General features: G+C 42.1%; 1 protein-coding gene across 1 annotated transcript in view; it reads right to left on the reverse strand.

Moving 5' to 3' along the window:
* The window catches only part of CCN4 (cellular communication network factor 4), a 51,746-nt gene extending 37,377 nt beyond the window's left edge, over positions 1 to 14,369 (reverse strand). The window contains exon 1 of the mRNA XM_069081106.1: positions 14,063 to 14,369. Coding sequence (XP_068937207.1) covers positions 14,063 to 14,137 — 75 coding nt within the window. The 5' untranslated portion in view covers positions 14,138 to 14,369. The remainder of the gene's footprint in view (positions 1 to 14,062) is intronic.
* Positions 14,370 to 20,984: the final 6,615 nt, after the last annotated feature.

The raw sequence follows: 20,984 nt of genomic DNA on the forward strand, positions 1-20,984 counted from the left end.
TTCCTTCCTTCCTTCCTTCCTTCCTTCCTTCCTTCCTTCCTTCCTTCTTTCCATTCTTGTCAATATATTAACAAGTCATCTTCTTGACTTGTATTCATGGGCTTAATTTCCTGACAAAAAGTCTGTTCCAAGGGAACAGAGAGGCTCTGCTTCTGTAACCAGCTTGCCACAAGGGGGCAGGATTGGGGTGTGAAATGGCCAGCTGCAGGCCCCAGCTCGCCAAGTCTAATGCTTCGCCCAAATGCTTCTACAGCCAATTGCTTCATTCATCTTTCCTAAGTCTGCATTTTAACTAGAAACACCCAGAAGAATGGAGGGCTGGGGTCACCGTCTGCCCTTCTTCGGGGAGCAGTGAAGGAATCAGGGAGGAGGGATGTCACCAACCTCACTTAGAGCCCTGAAAATTTTTTCTTCCATAAAGTACCTTATTGCAAAGCAATTAGTTCCATCCCTTTGAAAACAAAAGCTGCCAAAAATTAGAGTTTCTGTGAGGTTTCTCCTTACCATGAAAAGTCTGCCTCTTTTTATTCCAAGCCATAACAAGTAAATGAATTATTTCTAGGAAACAGCAGCCCCAGTGACTGATCAGGGATTGGTCAGATTTGAAGTAACAGAATGTGAACTTTTCCCCCTCCAAACCGAATTTCCACTACTTAAACTCACAAAAATGTAACCTTGTGAGATTATAAGATGAGATGTGGGGAAATCTTTGTAAAGAGGTGTTTTTGGCTATAGGGAAATAGTTGATATCTTTCCAAAGAATAATATGGCTCTTTTTGCTTTAAAAAATGCTTTCCACATATGTTAGCTCATTTGGTCCTCACAGTAACCCTGTGGAGGAGAATCAGAATCAAGGAATATTAGGGCTGGAAAGGAAGCAGATTATAGACTGTTAGAGCTGGAAGAAAGCAAATACATGGAATTTTAGAATCAGAAGGCATCTTAGAATATAGAATTTTAGAATATGGAAAGAAGATTACATGATTTGGAAGGAACCATAGAACATAGAATGTTCTATAAAGAACCTTAGGTGCATTTATTTAGTCCAGAGGTTTTAACATGTGGAATTTCAGGGGGTTCATGAACTTGGATGGGAAAAAAAATAATTTCTTTCTTTTCACTAAGCCCGGACTGAAAACTTAACATGTCATTCACTTATTTAAAAAACAAAACAAAACAAAACACCACCATTTTTTTCAGAGAATAGGGAAGAATATTAATGTATGTTGTCTCCCCAACTAAACCGTGAGTCCTTTGGGGGGAGGCTCTTGCCTCTTTCTTGGTATCCCCAGGACTTAGCATAATGCCTGGCTTTAGCAGGTACTTAATAAATGCTTGTTGATTTGATCTGGAGGGTCCATAGGCTTCACCAGACTTCTCAAGGGTCCATGACACACACAAAAAGATTAAAAACCTTGATCTATTTCAACTTTCTTATTTTTCAGATGACGAAATTGAGGCCTAGAGTGGGGGAATAACTTGTGAAAGCAGCTGCCTATGTAAAGAAAAACTGTGCCAAGAATTAGGGTATGCAAATTCCCCTTCAGGGATGGACAAGCTGTGTGACCTTGGGTCACTTAACCTCTCTGTTCCTCAGTTTTCTTATCTGTAAAATGAGCCTAGTAATAAATAGCTTCTCCTCCATAAGGTAAATTTGAAGATTAAGTGTGATGACATATTTAACGCACTTTATAAACCTTAAAGCCCTCTATCGATGTTAGCTATTGTTATTGTTACATTGTATTGTATATTGTTATATTGTATATACTGTTATTGGTGACAGAACTCATATGAGAATCCTGGCAGGCAGGGCAAGGACTGTTATCCCAATTTTCTCATTGACCAGTAGCTGATCAGGGAAGTAAACCGGAGGACACTGAACATTGAATCTAATTCGGTTTCCATTCTGTCTCCTTGTCCTGGGGAGCCTGGATAGTTTCTTGTCCAGCCGCTTCATATAATGGACAGAACCCTGGAGGTGGAGTTGGGTTGGCTGTTCTGGGCTTTCCTTCTGGACAGAGCTCCTTAACCTATCTGGGTCTCCTGACCTCATCTGTAAAACAAAGACCCTTAAGATTCTAGAACTCTACCATTCGAAGAGTCCTCTGTGGTCTTTGTGAAATTCTGAAGGCTGCATTAGCGCCTTGAGGGTATCCTGTCTGAACCTTGTATTGCCCTCAGTGCCCTGAATGGTATTCTGCATGTACTAAGTGTTGAGTGCTGTATATATTTGCTACCTGAATGAATGGTCTGGTCCTCTTCTTATTCTTTTCCTCCTCCTTTTATAAGGAAAGGAAGAGGTCAAATTGACTCATGGAGGGGAGGCTAAGTGGTGCAGTAAATAGAGCACCAGCCCTGGAGTCAGGAGAACCTGAGTGAAAATCTGGCCTTGGACACTTAACACAAAGACTAGCTGTGTGACCTTGGGCAAGTCACTTAACCCCAATTGCCCTACCTTCCCCCCTCCAAAAAGTAAATTATAAAAAGAAAAAACAAATTGACTCATAGAATTTGGCATTTCTGAATCAAAAAATGACCAATGTGGCCCTACTGCTGTAGAGGTGCTGACAAAAACTATTTCTAAGATGGAGAATAAACCATAATATTGGGCCTTAAGCCTGTGCTGGGGTCCTGTTTTCAGTCCTAGGCTTTGAAGTGCCTTTGATTTTGTAGAGAGCTCTAGGGAGGGGCATCTGACTTGGCATCAGAAGAACACAGCTAGAGTCCTAGTTTTGCCAAATACTATGTAACCTAAAGTACGTCTCAGTTTCATCTGATCTGTAAAATCAGTTCTTTTGGGAGGACCGAACTTCAACTAAAACTGATCCTTCCCTGCTTAAATCTCTCTTAGTGGTATAAACTGGACATTTTCTCATAGCAATTTGCCTCCAGAGATCCTATTCCTTCCATCATAGTGATTTGTGTATACACATCTTCTTTCCAATTACATTGTAAGGTCCTTGAGAGCGAAGTTGGTGCCAGATCTATTTTTGTGTTCTCAGGCCAAGTGCCATACCTCCGTGTAGGAAGTACTTACTAAATGTTTGCTGAATTAAATTGAGTTGATAAGAGAAGAAGAGAAAGGGATGCTTCAGAAGGAAGAGAGAGAAGCTGAGGGTTATGCATAGAAGGAAGGGTGAAGTATTGTTCTTGGTGGGCAGTCTGATTCAGTCCTGATGGAGTAAAAGGATAGGTTGGGGGTGGAGTGCTGTGAAAAATTTGTCTATTTAGTTTAGAGAGAAGAACTATTATTTAGCTTAGAGAGAAAACTCAGAAAAAAAAAAACACTGGACCAGCAGTCAGATGACCTGGGTCCTAGTCCTATATTCTAATACTTCCCAGCTATGAAATATTCTTTTCCTCTGTGGATCTCAGTTTCTTCTCTTATAAAATTAGACTAGATATTCTCAAGGTCTCTATAAGCTCTTGCATTTAGTGTTCTGTTATCTGCCATTCTCAATTCAAATGTCCTTTCTAGGTCTAACAAAAATGCAAAGCACTTTACAAATGTCTCATTTGATCCTCACCACAACCTGGGGAGGAACATGCTATCATTAACCTCATTTTATAAAGAAACTGAGGCAGATGAAGGTTAAGTAAAATTCTTGGGGTCACTACTAAGTGTCTGAGGTTAGATTTGAACTCAGATCTTCCTGACTCTGAGTCTAATACTCCATTAACTATTTTTTTACTTTGCATTACCAACTGGTGGTCCCACTTCCTTCTCTTCCTCTCGCTGGTTAACTACCTGAGTCATTGGGCAATTCCATTATCTAGTAGTCCTTATAACATTTCAGAGGTTCCTCTAACTATGGTACTTAGGATAATTGCTCAGATCCCACTGTACTCTAGTGATACAGTAGGGGAAGATGATTTGTTTGTTTGTCTTTCTGTCTTTACACTCATTTATTTATTTATTTATCCATCCATCCATCTCTCTAATTATTTTTACTGTAATAGCTAAAGGTAACCCTTTATAAAAGCAAAATATCCAAAATGTCAAATATTCAGCACTATGATCTGTCTAACTCAGGATTCTCTCTCCAGAATCTTAATCTTAAAAATTAAGAATTTGATCCAAAACACCCCAAACTGACCTTAAAACTCAATAATGGAATAATAAATTCATATAACTTTAGATCTGGAAGAGACTCAAGAGATCATCTATCATCCATGAATATGTAATTAGTTTAAAACAATAACAACAACAATAAACCTTTCAAATAGTCAAAGGAGCTCAGCAATGGAATGCACTGGTTTAGAGGCAGTGAGCTCTCCATCATTAGAGGTATTCAAGCAGACAGTAGAAGCTCATATTTCAACTTACGACTTATGAGGCACTTTCCTCACAACACCCTAGTGAGATGTGAAGGGTGGTAAACTGATGTTCTTGGCAGCTAGGAAGCACTAAGAAAGAACTGTGGAGAAGATCAGGTGGAAAGAGGCCTTCTTCATCTCACATTCAGGACCCTAAGACAAAATTTCAGTACTTTTGCCACTAATTTACTTATGGGGCAGCTAGATTTTACAATGGATAGAACACTGGGTCTGGAATCAGGAAGACTCATCTTCATGAGTTCAAATCCAACCTCAGAAACTCAGTAGATTTGTGACTTTGGGCAAGTCACTTAACCCTGTTTGCCTCATTTTCCTTATATGTAAAATGAGCTGGAGAAGGAAATGGCAAATGACTCCAGTACTTCTGTCAAGAAAACCCCAAATGGGGGTCATAGAGAGTCAGACTCAACTGAAATGACTCAACAACAACTTTATGACTTTAAGCAACTAATGTCTCTTCTCCGCCCCTGTTAAGCTTTGATATTCTATTAGTTCAGGTGAATCCTTTCTAACACTTATAATAGTTCTTAATTTTCTTAATTAAAGAACTTAATAGTTCTCCTTTGTCCCTGGGGTGGGCCTTTTCCAGGAAGTGCCCATTCTTTGAAGTCAGATCTGTCCTCAACTAACCAGCTATCAATCCTGACACAAGCCTAGCACATAGTAGGCAACTGGCACATGTTTGTTAACTTGAATTTATTTGTTCACATTTTATAAAATTAGGGATTTAGGAAACAAATTTAGGAAACAAATATGTTCTGAAGTGCTTGCCAATCAAAATGCATAAAATTAACACTAACAAAAACACTGGATAATGATAGGATTGCATATACAGAGTTGGAAGGATCTTAGAGGTCATCTAGTCCAATGTCCTCATTTGAAAGATGAGGAAACTGAGACTCAGAGAGGTTAGGTAACTTGCCCAAAGTCAGCCAGGATTTGACTCTAGGTATTCTTCTTCTTCTTCTTTTATTTTGCTTTTTGGAAGGGGGAAAGTAGGGCAATTGGGGTTAAGTGACTTGCCCAAGGTTGCATGGCTATTAACTGTCTGAGGTCAGATTTGACCTCAGGTCCTCCGGACTCCAGGGCTAGTGCTCTATTTATTCACTGCACCACCTAGTTGCCCCTAGATCCTCTTTTTAATGTAGCAACACTTTCTAATGTAGCAAGGATTTCTGAAGTCAATTACCTTGTGTTGTGAAGAATCATCCTTTAGTATAATAATACTTCAGGGACCATTACACCAGCTGATCAATAAATGTTTATTAAAGCCTACTAAGTGCTGGACACTGTGCCTTAAGCACTGGGATACAGAGGCAAAAGACAGTCACATCTCCCAAGGAGCTCACATTTTAATGAATGAATACCAATGAATATACCAATGCAGACTGCAGTCCCTAACCTGCCTTAGTAGACAGACTTGATGAATTACTGTGACCAAGAATATTCACCCACTGGAAACCAATTCTCGGGTGGCTAGTTTGTGAATGGCTAACACACTATGTTGTCAGAGCTGTATTCTAGCATGATAGAGCTGATGTAATGGCAAGCAAACTAGTACTTTGCTGCTTGTTTCAGCTATTCAAGTACTTTTGAGTCTCACCTTTAATTGTGTCAAAAGTTTTTGTTGGAAACAGTATACATTGTGTTGCCCTTAATAGGCCTAAGGGAGTCTGGGGACCTTCCCTGACCTTAATAGGAGCCCATGGTGGCAGGAACTTGCTGAAAGAGCAGAACAGGAAGGGTGGAACAGGAAGGAATAGAGCAGAGAAAAGCTTGAGCAGAGTTGGGACCAAGCAGAACTGAGAGGTTGAATGCTTGTGATTTTGGCACTCTGTTAATCTGTGTTACTTTCTGAGAACTGAGAGGGAGAATGTTGGTGATGTTGGCTCTCTATAGCACTCTGTTGTTCTGTCAGACAAAAGCACCCTGTCTGTTGCTCTTAGATAGAAGTCCTGCAAGAGGACTTTACTGCTGTTGTAGAAGTCCTGAAAGAGGACTTTACTGCTATTTACAGAAGTCCTGGGACTTTACTATTGATTTGTGTTTGATTTCTCAGACAGAAGCCTTGTTTGTAGATTTTTGTTGCTTTGTCCGACAGAAAGTGAATTGAGATGATAGTGATGGCAATGTATGTAAATATTATTGTAACACTGTTAAACTTAATGTGTGTAAATATTGTTGTAGCTCTGTTAATCCTTGTCTTCCTAGAAACAGAAACTTGGAAGAGCTTGGAATGGAGCAGTCCCCATAAGCTAAGGTATGAAACAGGAGCAGAGAATTGCCTACATTTGAGTCCAGGCAAGAGTCATGTGAATTCATGCAAGAGCTGGGAGAGCTGCCTACCTGTAAATTCAGGTAAGATCTGGGAGAGCTGCCTACCTGTGAATCCAGGTAAGAGCTGGGAGAGTTGCCTACCTGTGAATCCAGGTAAGAGCTGAGAGAGCGGCCTACCTGTAAATCCAGGTAAGAGCTGGGAGAGCTGCCTACCTGTAAATCCAGGTAAGAGCTGAGACAGCTGCCTACCTGTGAATCCAGGCAAGAGCTGGGAGCAGTCAGCCCATAGAGGAGGAGCTGTGGAGTTTGGAAGCCAGCCTCCAGTCAAGATGAAAGAGAACTTTACTTGGGTACTCTGTATTGACTGATGAGGTTGTGACTTACTGAACAATATGTTTTATTTAAGACTATGTGGGCACCTTTGTAATACATTGTTATATTATGTTGTTGTGAATGTTGTGTTTTAGTTTCTTGAATGTTATGCTTTAGTTTATTGCTGAGTAAATAGAGAGTTCACTATACTAAGCCATTAGATCCTTAAAGTTATTCACAATAGCAGTCCTCAGGAGAGCTGCTTGTGATTAGCTTTACAGTTGGTCAGAGCTTGTACCCCATTTGAATAGCCTTCAAAAACACAGGTTCACCTGCATGCCATGGGGATGCATCAAAGAACTATCTTTACAGGGGTAATAGTGATACTTCCTTTGGCATTTCTATGGAGTTTGCATTTATAAATCTCTTTCCTTCACTGTCATGAAGTCAATTTCATTTGGGTGTCCCAACAATCTTGCAAAATGGGAGAGTATGAGTATTATTATCTACATTTTTCTGGTCACTAACCTGTGCAAGGTCACAGCCACTCAAAGGTAGAAATTGGGACTTGGATTTAGGTCTTTGGATTCCAATCTAGTCGATCTTCATTTGTAAGCACAAAACAGATGTGTCATAAAGATGGTCAGAATGGATTAATTGAACAAATCTGTGTCAAGATTCTTAAAAGTTACCTTTTTTTCCCTTAAATTCTTAAAGTTGTTGCCTCTGAATGCTGCCTTGACGCTAACTGGTCAACCTGAAATTTTTGTCAGACAGTGAGAATACCTTATTGCTTATTTTGACTTCAATTTCAAGAAGGGGATCCTGAGGCAAATAATTTTTCAAAAGTAGAAACATTCCCCTGAGCTGTTCTCCAGTATCTCAGATAAAAGGATAATCCAGGCACACTGTGGTGGCACTTTAAAAAGGATAATCCAGGCACACTGTGGTGGCACTTTAATGGGGCAGAAAGACTTGAAGGAGGCAGAAGCATGAGGGAAGAAGAGAGGAAAAGCTCAGGGTTTGGGATGAATGCTCACATAGACCTGAAATATATTTTAAAAGTACATCCTTTATTTGAGGCAGCTTGGTGGTGCAGTGGATAGACATGAGTTAAAATCTAGTGTCACCCATTTGCCAGTAGTGTGATTCTGGGCAAGTCACTTCACTCTTACGTTTCCCCATGTATAAAATGAGGGATAATAATTGCACCTATTTCACAGGGTTGTTGTGATGACCAAAAGAGGTAAACCTTAAAGTGCTAAATAGAAGCAAACTATTAGTTATTTGCTCTTTTCTATGGGGGTGTTAATGCCAGTGCTGTGTATTTATGTGATACCACATGGTTAAAAATTAGAAACCATGATATAAGAATAACTCAAATGATGAACAGTCTATAAAGGGCAACAGACCATCCTGTGTGTGGTGAACATCAGTAATAATAATTAACATTTGTATAGCTTTTTAAGTTTTGTTAAGTACTTTACAAATATTATCTCATTTAATCTTCACAGTAGCCCTGAGAGATATATGCTACTATTATCCCCATTTTATAGATGGGGAAGCTGAAACAGAGAGAGGTTAAGTGACTTACCCTGGGTCACACAGTTAGGAAATGTCTGAGCCTGGATTTGAACTCAAGCCTTCCTGATTTGGGGTCCAGTATTCTATCCACTCTTCATGTACCACTTAGCTTGATGAGTAAGGTCAAAGTGTACTGTATCCAACATACTGAGACCAGATAGGACATAGACTGGTCATGTAAGAAGAGTGAGGAAGAACAGTTCCATTGGGAAATAAAAGGCAGCATGGAATAGCGGATATAGTGCTAAACCTGGGATCAGGAAGACCTGGGTTCAGCAGTCTGCTGGTAAATGTTTAACAAGCGACTCTTTGCACTCAAAAATATACACATGACACACCTTTAGGTTTAATTTTTATTATTAACATTTTTTACATTACTGTCTTAAGTCTATGTAGTTACAAAAAAGCCCAATAAATCAAGCCCTGATTTATAGCATTTGCTGACTCACACTGAAAATTTAACAACAGGCTCTCTGGAACCTGTTTGAACTGGCTCCAGCACACCCCTACTTGGGTTTAAATAGTACCTTAGATAATTACTACCTTTGTGAGTCTCCTCTGGGCTTCATTTCCCTCCTCTGTAAAATGAGGGACTTGGACTCAGTGACCTCTTTGGTTCCTTCCTGTTCTCAATCTGGTATCTTAAGCACATTGGTACCCAGAGAGATTAAAGAATCTCTGGCATATTGGGTACATCTTCTGTGAACAATTTGTGGAAAGATGCGGGCAAGGCTGCAATGGGCTAAGAAGGCCTGGGTGTGTTGAGTTTGGTGCCCATGGAGGGAGGGACCACACTGCTGAAGTCACCCATTGGTCAAGGGGCAAAAACAGTGATTATTATTATTCTCATTTATACCTCTGTCAAAGAATAAAACACGACTGCTTGTATTATTATACATCCATCAAAGAATAAAGAGCTACTATTGTCATCATCATCATCATCATCATCACCATCCCCACCACCATCATCATTCACATATCAAAGAATCAAAACATCAAATGGTTTTACCACACACCAGTATCCATGTCAGTCCATGAGTGAGCCAAAGACGTGATTCCAAAAACACAAGTGTGTAGACATGCACCCACATGTACACACAGATGCACAGACTTTCTCCTGCATCCCCATATCTTGGCTATCTTTCCAAGGAAAAATCACAGAATAATACAGAGACTTGGCTACTCTAGAGGCACATCCATTTAGGTTTGGGGGTGGGCAGGAGGTTTGAGGAGGACAATGTGCTCAGGGATTCAGTTGGGCCAGCCCAGGGAGTAGTCTTCCCTCTTCTGGATATTTTGATTATGGGGAAAGAGTCCCTAGAGAAAGGGGGACCTTAGGGCAGGTGGTCTATCCAAGGAGGACAACAAGGTGAGAAGGAACAGGGACAAGGAGAAGCACCCTTTTGGTCTGGTTCCAGTTAAGGATCTGGCATAATTAAAGTTCATGATGTGAGTCTAAAGCAGTAAGACTAATAATCTGGGGGCTTGTAGAATCACTGCCATTACTTTGTAGTCTAAGTCATAGAATAGCATCTATGGAAGGGATTTTACAGATCATCTTAGAGGCAATGTAGTGACCAGGTGGCACAGCGGATAGAGCATCAGGCTTGGAGTCAGGACAATTCATCTTTCTGAGTTCAAATCTGGCCTCAGAAACTTCCTAACTGTGTGACCCTGGGCAAGTCACTTCACCCTGTTTGTTTTTGTTTTTGCTTTTTGGAGGGCAATTGGAGTTAAGTAACTTGCCCAAGGTCACACGGCTAGGTTGTGTGTGTGTGTGTGTGTGTGTGTGTGTGTGTGTGTGTGTGTGTTAAGTGTCTGAGGCCAGATCCGAACTCAGGTCCTCCTGACTCCAGGGCCAGCACTCTACTCACTGCCGCCCCCTGCTTCACCCTGTTTGCCTCAGTTTCCTCATCTGTAAAATGAGATGGAGAAGAAGATGGTAAACCACTCCAGTGGCATTTAAAAAATGGGGTTACAAAGAGTTGGATACAACTGAAAAAATGCTGGATTTTAAATTTGAGGACCAGGGTTCAAATCTCAGCTGTGGCTCCTATTACCTGTATGACTCTGGGCAAGACACATCTCCCTACTGCACCTCAGCGTCTTCACTTTAAAGTGAGGAGATTGGATTTAGATGGTCTCTAAGGTGCTTATTGAATCTAGGTGATCCTATAATCTACTCCAAAAGCTGAAGGATGGAGTCCCAAAGAGAGGAATAGGGCTGGCACATAGTAAGCACTTTATAAATATTAATATTATTTATTATTGTCTAAGATCTCACAGCTGATAAGTGACAGTCCCAATCTGAATGCAGTCCATTAATAAACATTTATTAAATTCCTGCTATGTACCAGGCATCAGGGGTATAAAGGAAGGGAAAAAAATCTTTACTCTCAAGGAATTCAGGATCTCATGGGGGAGACAAATGCAAAGAGGTGTGTACAAATACTCCCCAGAGAGGAAACATTGGCTTCAGGTCTTCTCATCCCAAGTGGGGAACTCTTCCCACCACACCCCAGTTGTGGCAAGGGAGTGCAGTGCACTGCCCAACCAAGGGGAGAGGCTTAAAGACACTCCAGGCAGCACACAAAGAGGGAGAAACCTTGGAACATCCCGTGGCTGTGACCTTGATCGCCATCTCTCTGAGGCTCGGTTTCTTCATTTTTGTAATGGAGAAAAAACCCCATCAAGTGTATTGTTGGCTTGTTGGGAGGATAAATAAAATCATGTATCTATATGCTTCCTGCTTTCCAGGAAGGGGCTGAGTGGAGGTACCATAGCTCACAGTCCCTAGACCTTCTCTCTAGATTTTCCTCCTTTCTCTCTCTCTCTCTCTCTCTCTCTCTCTCTCTCTCTCTCTATGTCTGTCTGTCTCTCTTTCTCTTTCTCTCTTTTTAAAAAGGAGATGGGGGAGACCTTCTGCAGCCTGGAGCCTATTTCATTCCTTTATGTTGAAGGGAGGTGGTGCTATTCCTGAGTCTTTCTCTCCCTCAACCTTAACCTCCTGCTGTTACACAGCCTATAATGAGTCAATGAAAACAGCGCAAAGCTGTGAAATATAAAGACAGAATTCCTTTAAGCTGTCAAATACTACCTTCTTCAGCTACATTCAACTGGGACCTGAGGGGGAGGATCCTCCTTCCAGTGTGATAAGAAAGTGCTCTGGATTGGGAGTCTGACAAAGCTGGGCTAGAATCCCCTGTGACTTACAAACTGTGTGAACTGGTCAGGTCACTTTCCTATGCTAAGCCTCAATTTCCCTATCTGTAAAATGAGAGTTCAACCAAATTCATCTTTCTTTCTTTCTTTCTTTCTTTCTTTCTTTCTTTCTTTCTTTCTTTCTTTCTTTCTTTCTTTCTTTCTTTCTTTCTTTCTTTCTTTCTTTCTTTCTTTCTTTCTTCCTTCCCTCCTTTTTTTCTTTCTTCCTTCCTTCCTTTTTTTTTCTTTTTGGAGGGAGGAAGGCAGGGCAATTGGGGTTAGGTGACTTGCCCAAAGTCACAGGGCTAGTAAGAGTTAAGGGACTGAGGTTGGATTTGAACTCAGGTCCTCCTGATTGCAGGGCCAGTACTCTATTCATTGTGCCACCTAGCTGCCCCCTCTTTCTTTCTTTCTCTTTCTCTTCCTTCCTTCCTTTCTTTCTCTTCCTTTCTTTCTCTTCCTTCCTTTCTCTTTCTTTCTTTCTTTCTTTCTTTCTTTCTTTCTTTCTTTCTTTCTTTCTTTCTTTCTTTCTTTCTTTCTTTCTTTCTTTCTTTCTTTCTTTCTTTCTTTCTTTCTTTCTTTCTTTCTTCCTTCCTTCCTTCCTTCCTTCCTCCCTCTCTGTCTGTAATCTCCTTCAACTCTAAATCTTGTCATCATAGGTCTCTGCCCTCCCCTTCACACCCAAGGCTTTTTCCCTTCCTCTCTCCCTTGTTCTCCTAATTTCTCTCCCTCTCCTTCTCCTTTTCGTCTTTTTCCTCCTTTCATTTCTATCTGATCTTGCATCTTTAAGCCTCTCTGCTCCTTTGGACTCTTTCTTCTTCCAAGGAGGGGTGGGCAAAACCACAGGCTGTCTGTTGCCTCCTCTCCCCACCTCACTGCCTTCCTGTCCAGGACTTGCCTTTGCTCTGTAGCCACCAGTGACTGATGAGCCTCTGCCACGTGTATCCAGATTATCTTCTCCATCCATGGCTCTGTCTCCTTCGATGCCTGACTTTGGGTCCTGGACCAGTAGGTTTTCCCTTAAGCTTATCTGATCTGCCCTGTGTCCTCAGTGCATTTTCCTTAGAAAGCTTTCCTAGCTCCCCCTTCCCCCCATGCAAAAGAGGTGAATGGAAAATCTTGCATTTTATTTTTGTATTGCTGTCCTGTGTCTCTTGATTCCCGGCTGCATTATTCTCCATCACACCTGGGGTGGGAGGGATTAGGGCTGGGAGGAACCATGTTACAGCTGAGGAAATTAAAGTTAAGACAAAGAAAGTGTGGAAAAGTGGAAAAGTGGGTAGAGAGCCCTGGAGTCGGAGGACCTTGGTTCAAATCCTGCCTTTTATACACTTACCACCTATGTGATCTCACAGGAGTCACTTAACCACTCTGAACCTATTTCTGTGCCATATGTAAAATGGAAAGCGTTGGACCACATGGCGTATAATATCCTATCCAGCTCTAGACCTATGCTGCTATGAAGGAAGGGTCTGGCACAAGTGAGCACAATAGTCATCAGATTCCTAGTTTGGGATTGTCCTGTGAGGTGGGCAATGAGGGTATTATCATTCCTACTTTACAGATGAGAAGACTGAGGCTCAGAAAAGTGAGGTGACCTGCTTCTCCTCTTCTATATCCCTTTCTCCATTTTAATCCTTCATCATCCTGCACCAAGATAATCATAATTCACATTTCTGAACATTTTCTAGAGTACCTTCCTCTGTGTAGTGGGTAATAGCTTCTGCTCAAATTTCTATAGCATTTTAATATTCATAAAACACATTCCTGACAATTTTATAAATGAGGAAACTGAGGCATCAAGAGCTAATTGGATTTGCCCAAGATCACACAACTAGCTTACATCAGGGCCAGAACTCTCCCAAGACTCCGGACTCCCAACTCCATCTGACTTGCATTAAAAGTTTCTTGTAGGGAAAGTAAGTACTTCCACTTCACATATGAGGAAACTGAGGCTCACTCTTCCCCAATGCACCCCTTCCCCTTTTCTTCCTTTTCTCACTCCTCCCCTGTGATAATAGCCAATACTACTGAATCCAAAGATCCCCAAAGCATTTTTTCTTAAAACATTAACTTTATTTGTTTGTTTTTAAATCCTCATGTTTACAACCAAGGCAGAGAGAGTAAAATGAGTTTATCCATGGTCTAGCAGCAGAAAATCCTCAGAAGTATTTTTTTTTTGATACTTTTGCTTTGTTCCTCACCCCTCCCCCATTTTTTCTCTCACCTCACCCCTGGTGGCCTCGCCTAGACTCCTTCCTCACATCACCCCCACCAGGGACCTTGACCGCTCAGAGCCCAGAATCTGAAGCGCTCTCTCTCTCTCCTCGCGTCCCAGCCTCCCACTCACCTTGGAAAGGCTGCTCCCTGCTCCTGCTGCTGCCGCCACTGCTGCCGCTATAAACCAGGGCAGAAGCCACCTCATCCCTGGAAGCCAGAATTAGATACATTGATTGAACCCAGACTCCGAGCCCAGCTCCAAAGGGAAGCACCTTTTGGGGAGGTTGGGACCAGTCCTGGACTGGCAGATACTCATAGCCAGATATGCCTTTTCCCCCAGGCCCTTTGGGGGTTTTTATTAAAGACAGATCTGACGTCAGGGTGAAAGACAAGCCCCACATTTTCCTCTGAAGAAACTTTTCCTGCCTTCTCTCTCCCTCTCCCTCTCTCTCTCTTTTCCCTCCCTCTCTTTCTGTCCCCACCTCCTGCACTCTCTTGTTTTGGGCCTTAAAGGGGAAGTTACAGGGCTATAATTTCCCACTTGGGGCTTAAATGCCCAGGGAAGGAGGATCCCCCATCCCCAAACGCTGGGTCTTTCTGGCCGACGAGGTGACAAGTGCCAACGTGAGGAGGGAGAGGGAGGAGATAGGAGATAAGATTACAAGAAATCGTTTTCAAATAGCTCCCAGTGAGAGAATGAAATGGTCTTCATTCCTTAGATCTTTCCCCACTTCTGGTTTTCATTTGTCATTCCTCATTCTGCTTACCCTTTGAGAGAGAATGAGAAAGACCTTTCTCACCAACTAAGAAAATGATAGGAATTCCCTAGAGCAGGGAAACCAGAACTCAGAAGCCACTGGACACTGTCTTGGCAGGCCTGGACCTGAAGTCAATAGAGACATGATGTCACATCCTGGCTCCCACATTTGACTAGCTGTGTGACCCCAGAACTCTCCCTCCTCAAGTCTCAGTTTCCTCATTTGTAAAACAGAGGACAATCATATTGTATTAACTACTTCATGTATGGTTGGGAGGAAAGTGCTTCACAAAACTTTTCTTTTACCAGACCTTCCAATTTCATCATTTCAGGGAACTCCAGGTAAGGAAATGCCTTTTACCAATACTGATCAGTAATGAATTGCTATGTAAATTATGCTTCTAGAGAGTAGCTTGGGACACTGAATGGTTTAGTGATTTGCTCAGGGTCACACAGTCAAGCAAGAGTTAGAAGAGGGAATGGAGAGGCTTGGTTGGGTTGGACTTGGAGTCAGGAAGATCTGGGTTACATGCCATCTGAGACAATTTCTAGTTGTGTGACCCATGACAAGTTATTTAACTCTCTGGTTTCCTTAATTGTAAAATGAGGGGGTTGGGTGTGACAACCTCTAAGGTCCACTTCCACTTCTAAATCAACAGTCCTGAGAATCCAGGTTGTCCTGACTCCCAGGCTAGTCCTCTATCCTCCACTCCATAAAGTTTCTCTTAGTAAACCTTAAATGGCTACAAAAAATGACAGATATTCTTATTCAGGATGCAGAAAATGTTTCACCTACTCAGAATCTAGAACAGGGATGGGGAACCTGAGGCCTCAAGGCCACATGTGGCTCTCTAGGTCTTCAAGTGCAGCCCTTTGACTGAATACAAACGTCATAGAACAAATCCCCTTAATAAAAGGATTTGTTGAATAAAACTTGGACTCAGGGGGCAACTTGGTGGGGCAGTGAATAGACCACTGACCCTGAAGTCAGGATGACCTGAGTTCAAATCTGGCCTCAGACACTTGACACTTAACTAGATGTGTGACCTCGGGCAAGTCACTTAACTCCAATTGCCTTGACTTCTCCCCTAAAAAACCAAAAACTTGGACTCAGTCAAAAGGCCACACCCAAGGACCTAGAATGTGGCCTTTTGTGGCAAGGTCTTAGGTACCCCACTCCTGAGCTAGAACATCTTGATAATAAAACATGGCTTAGATTTGGTGTTTTTTGTTTTTCTTAAGCAGTTGGGGTAAAGTAACTTGCCCAAGGTTACCTGGCCAGTTTTTTTTTTTGTGTGGGTGTTAAGTATCTGAGGCCAGAAGTGATCCCGGGGTCTCCCAACTCCAGGGCTGGCTTTTACTCACTGAGCCACCTGGCCACCCCTTAGATTTGTTTTTTATAGCAGACCCTTCAGGATCACAGAGCAAGTTATACCTCCCACCCTTATGACAATCCCAAAAGATAGATGGGACAAACATGATCCTTATTTTATAGAGGGGGAAACAAGCTCAAGGATGGCCTAGTAAGTGACAGAGACAGGAATTGGACCCATGTTTTCTGACTCCGAGTTCAGAACTTTCTACCACTCAATAGTCAAATAAGTATTTTTAAGTGGCTGCTGTGTGCCAAGTCCTGGATAGCACTCCATTGTTTTAATTACAAGTTGGGTGTCTGAGTCAGTCCTATTTGTTATCGTTCAGTCGTGTCCAACTCTCCGTGACCCCATTTGGGGTCTTCTTGGCAAATATCCTGCAGCGGTTTGCCATTTCCTTCTCCAGCTCATTTTACAGATGAGGAAACTGAGGCAAACAGGGTGAATGAAGTGACTTACCCAGGGTCACATAGGTAGTGTCTGAGGCTGGATTTGAACTCAGGAAGATGAATCTTTCTGACTCCAGGCCCAGCACTCTATCCACTGTGCCACCTAGCTGCCCTAGTCCAATTTCAGTTGTATGTTTGTTGTGTAGAGGAGAGAGGAAGGGATCTTGTGATTCTTCCCTCCCTCCTCCTGGCCCCCAGGTAGCCAACATCTGTGGCTGGCATGCTTCTAAAGCTGAAGGCCTTGTGTGCTCCATCTTGGCTGCTAATTAAGTGCCCTGCCCAGTGGTCATCCTGGGACAAATCCCAGCTTGTCCTGCACTAATGGCAGCTCTGGTTTATACACATTTTATCAAATTTCCTCTTCACAACAAGAATAAGTTATCCCTGTTTTATCAATTGTGCAGGATTTAGAACTGGGAGAGACTCCAGGCTGTACTGAAAACTTCCTCTACCATGTTCATCCCACCCCCCACCTCCATCCTAACCCTTTTGCTTTTTATGTGTTTTGTTTTCTCCCATTAGACTGTCCTTCTTCTGCTTGTATTTATATTCCCAGAGATTACTATAGTACTTTACTGGCCAAAAGAACTTAATATATGCTTGTTGGCCAATTGGCTTCCAATTCTGGTTTCCTAGACCCTAAATAGGAAACATTCATAGTTTTTGTTAACATTAAGTACTGATAGTTGAGGAAACAGACTCTGAGGTGATAAATCCAATCCAAAACCGCACAAGAAGCAAATAGCAGCGTGAGGATTTGAATCCAGGATCCTTAACTCCCAATCCAGAGCTCATTCTCCTATATCTTTTTGATGTGGAGATTGAGTTTTAGAGGGGTTAGAAAGACTTGCCCATGGTTATGAAATGAATGAAATTTTCAACAACATTTTATTTAATTAGCATAAATTTTAGCCATGACAATTTCATATGGAATAAAGGCTTTCATTAGCTATTGGGGACTATTTTCCATATTAATGAGATTAATTTAATCAATTAATGAAATTTCCTATGTCTCCTATGACTTCCTATGAAATCTCATTTATGCTAATTAAATAAAATGTTGTTGAAAATTTCATTCAATTCATTTCTTGAAAATATGCAGAGTTAAAATGAGATTTCCTATGTGTCCAGACTTTAGGAACGCTTTAGGAACAGCCTGTAGTATCAGGGAGTCAAAAATAGGTCTTTTGGCTCCTATATCCACTAGATGGTGGTACTTCGCTGATGCTAATCATTGTTATGCATTTGTGTAGTTCTTAATAGTTTACCAAGTACTTTCACATCCACCACATCATTTAATTCTCATGACAACCCCTGGGGTAGGTAGGTGGTATTGGGTTTTTTTATTCCCATTTTATAGATTAGGAAACTGAGACTTGATGGAGGTGCAGTGCCTCACCCCATGTAAGTTTGCCTTGATGCCAGAAACTCAGCCCCAAGTGTCCTGAGTCTGGTGCTCTCTGAGGAGGGTTTCCACTCATTCTTCTCTCCTCGGGAAGGTTCAGTCCAGGTTTAAAGGAAGCATCAAAAAGCAGGCAGCTGAGGCACCTGCACACAGTGGGTCTTCCTCCTGGCTTTGCAATCCTGATGCAGGGACATCTGCCCCACCCCTGCCCATGGTGGAAGGCTGCCTCTTGTGATGCTCCTGAATTCATCTTTCACAGGTTTGGAAACAGCAGGAGCCTGACTAATGAGATTCACTCATAATCTCTGTAAATGCATCCCCATGCTCTTCTGTGTTGGAAACAACACTAACTTGAATCAGGTGTCTTTCCTATATCATAACTATGTTATGTCCTATATTACAGGGGCCGCCATCTGTACTCACATATGAGAATAATATTTATAAAGTACTTTCTATCTGCAAGCCACTGTGCTAAACCCTTTACAATTATTTTCTCATTTGAGCCTCACAACAACCCTGGGAGGTAGGTGTTATTATTTTATCCTCATTTGTAAAATGAGGAAACTGAGACAAACAGAGATTAGAAGACTTGCCCAATACCACACAGCTAGTATGTGTCTGAGGCTGAACTTGAACTCAGGTCTTCTCGACTCCTGGACCTGTGTTCTATCTATTGTGGTAACTTTAAATGCTAATTATTATTATTATTAGAACATTTCCTGTCTGCCTATAGGCAGGCAAAAGTGAGTGAGTATACGCTTGTTGTTCAGTCATGTCTGTCTCTTTGTGACACCATCTGAGATTTTCTTGGCAGAGATACTGCAGTGGTTTGTCTTTTCCATTTCCATCTCATTTTACAGATGAGGAAAATGACTGTTAATTGACTCAACCAGGGTCACACAGCTAGTAAATGTCTCAGGACAAATTCGAACTCAAGTCTTCCTGACTCTAGGCCCAGCACCTAGCTGTCCTAATTAGAATTAGTAACATCCAAACAACCAAGGCTTACCACAGCCCCCAGTATCCCTGAGTTTCCTAGGAGCCCCTGGATCCTCAGTCGCTCAAAGGGAAAATTCCTATTTCTCCAAGAGCCAGGGGCCGCCTCAGGATGGAGTTTCTGCAGGAGGCCTTTGCTAGTCTCCTCCCCTCTCTTCTCAGGCCCTTTCCTCAGAGACCACTTCCCATTTACCCTGTACACCTCTTGTAGGTACATAGTTCTTTGCATGTTGTCTCCCTCATTAGAACATAAACCCCTTGAGGGCAGGGGCTAGGTTTTTGTTTTTCTTTGTATAGAGCTTGGTACAGTGCCTGGCATATAGTAAGTGCTTAATAAATGCTTGTAGTTTGACTTACTTACTGATGGTGCACTGAGTACGTGGGGATCTGTGCCAAGACAGCAATCCAATTGGATTTAATTTAATTTGTTTCCATTCCATTTACATTTAAATTAATGACCTCAAAGGTCTAAGGGCCTGTTCTAGAACTATGAGGGATATTGTGATTATTGTTTAGTCATTCATTTGTGTTCGACTCTCTGTGACCCCAAGGATGTCATCCGCAGAATTTTCTTGGCAAAGATAGTGGAGTGGTTTTCCCTTTCCTTCCCCAATGTGTTTCCATTTTACAGAAGAAGAAACTAAGGCAAATGGGAGTTAAGTGACTTGCCCAGGGTCATACAGCTAGGAGATGTCTCAGGCTGGATTTGAGCTCAGATCTTCCTGACTCCAGACTCGGTGCTTTATCCACTGCACCACCTACCTGCCCCTATGCAGATTACAGAAATGAAAAAGACATTCCTGACAAAAAGATGGGAGACAAATGGTTGTGATACAAAGAATGAGATAAATTTCTATTCAGGAAGGTTCTTCTTCCTTTGATCTTGCTGGTTGGAATGGGGATGAAGCAAATCTTCCTGAGCCGGCTCTGGCACAAACCAAGTTGTTTAAAGGAGCCGGGGCAGGGAAAGTGCCCATAGGATCGAACTCGTTGGACTGTGAGTTCCATGAGAGCAGGCACCTGTGATCTGGCCCACTGGTGTTGTTTGCAAGGCCTCTTGTGATGCTGTATAAACTCAGTGTTTGCTGACCAGGTGGGGGAGGACAAAAAGAGGAGAAGCCTTCCTTTCACTGAGGGTTGTCCAGCAGCAGGATGGCATTTAGTGAAATAATCTTATTCCTCTGCTTAGGAAGCAGCTTGAAGAGTGCTGGAATTTAAGGTTCTGGCTCTTCCATTTACTATTCTGAGCCGTGGTTCCCTCATCTGTAAAATGGGGGTAATTACCAACCTCCCAGAGCTGCTATGAGGAAAACTCTTTCTATATAGAAACATGAGCTACTAAGAGAAAGAAAGAGGCCAGTGACAGTTGACTGAGATACTCAGGGATAGGGTCACGATAAAACCTTTCCTCAACCCCTCTGACTTCAGGACTAGATAGGAGAATCTCTTGTTTTTAAAAGACCTCACAACAACCGTAGCCATCTAGGCATAGGATATGGATTGAGAGCTGGAAAGGGATCTTAGAGGACATCTAATCCAAATGCTTCCTCTAACAGGAGAGAGGTTATGACTTGCCCAGGGTTACACAGGTGGTGTCAGAAGCAAGATTTGAACCCAGATCTTTCCAAGTCCAAGTCTACCATACTATGATGCTTCATCAATAAAATGGGAAGACTACTATTTGCCTTGCCTGTCTCGTGGGGTTATTGCAAAGGTCAAATGGAAGTGAAGGTATAGAAAACTGTAAGATTTTCCGACAAAAGGTTTTTTACAAATGAAAGGTATTAATATTATTTGGGGCAGCTACGTGGCACAATGGAGAGAGTGCTGGGCTTGGGAATCAGGAAGACTTATCTTCCCTAGTTCAAATCTAGCCTCAGAAACTTCCTAGCTGTGTGACCTTGGGTAAAGTAACTCTGTTTGCCTCAGTTTCCTCATCTGTAAAATGAACTGGAGGAGGAAATGGCAAAGCACTCCAGTATTTTTGCCAAGAAAACCCCAAATGGGGGCACAGAAAGTCAGACACGACTGAAAAGACTGGACAACAACAGTGATATTATTTGAAAGTGGTC

Source organism: Petaurus breviceps, unplaced genomic scaffold (assembly GCF_028583685.1).
Source record: "Petaurus breviceps papuanus isolate PSGF00001 unplaced genomic scaffold, PetGlider_PUasm1.0 98, whole genome shotgun sequence".
In the NCBI taxonomy this organism is placed as follows: Eukaryota; Metazoa; Chordata; class Mammalia; order Diprotodontia; family Petauridae; genus Petaurus; species Petaurus breviceps.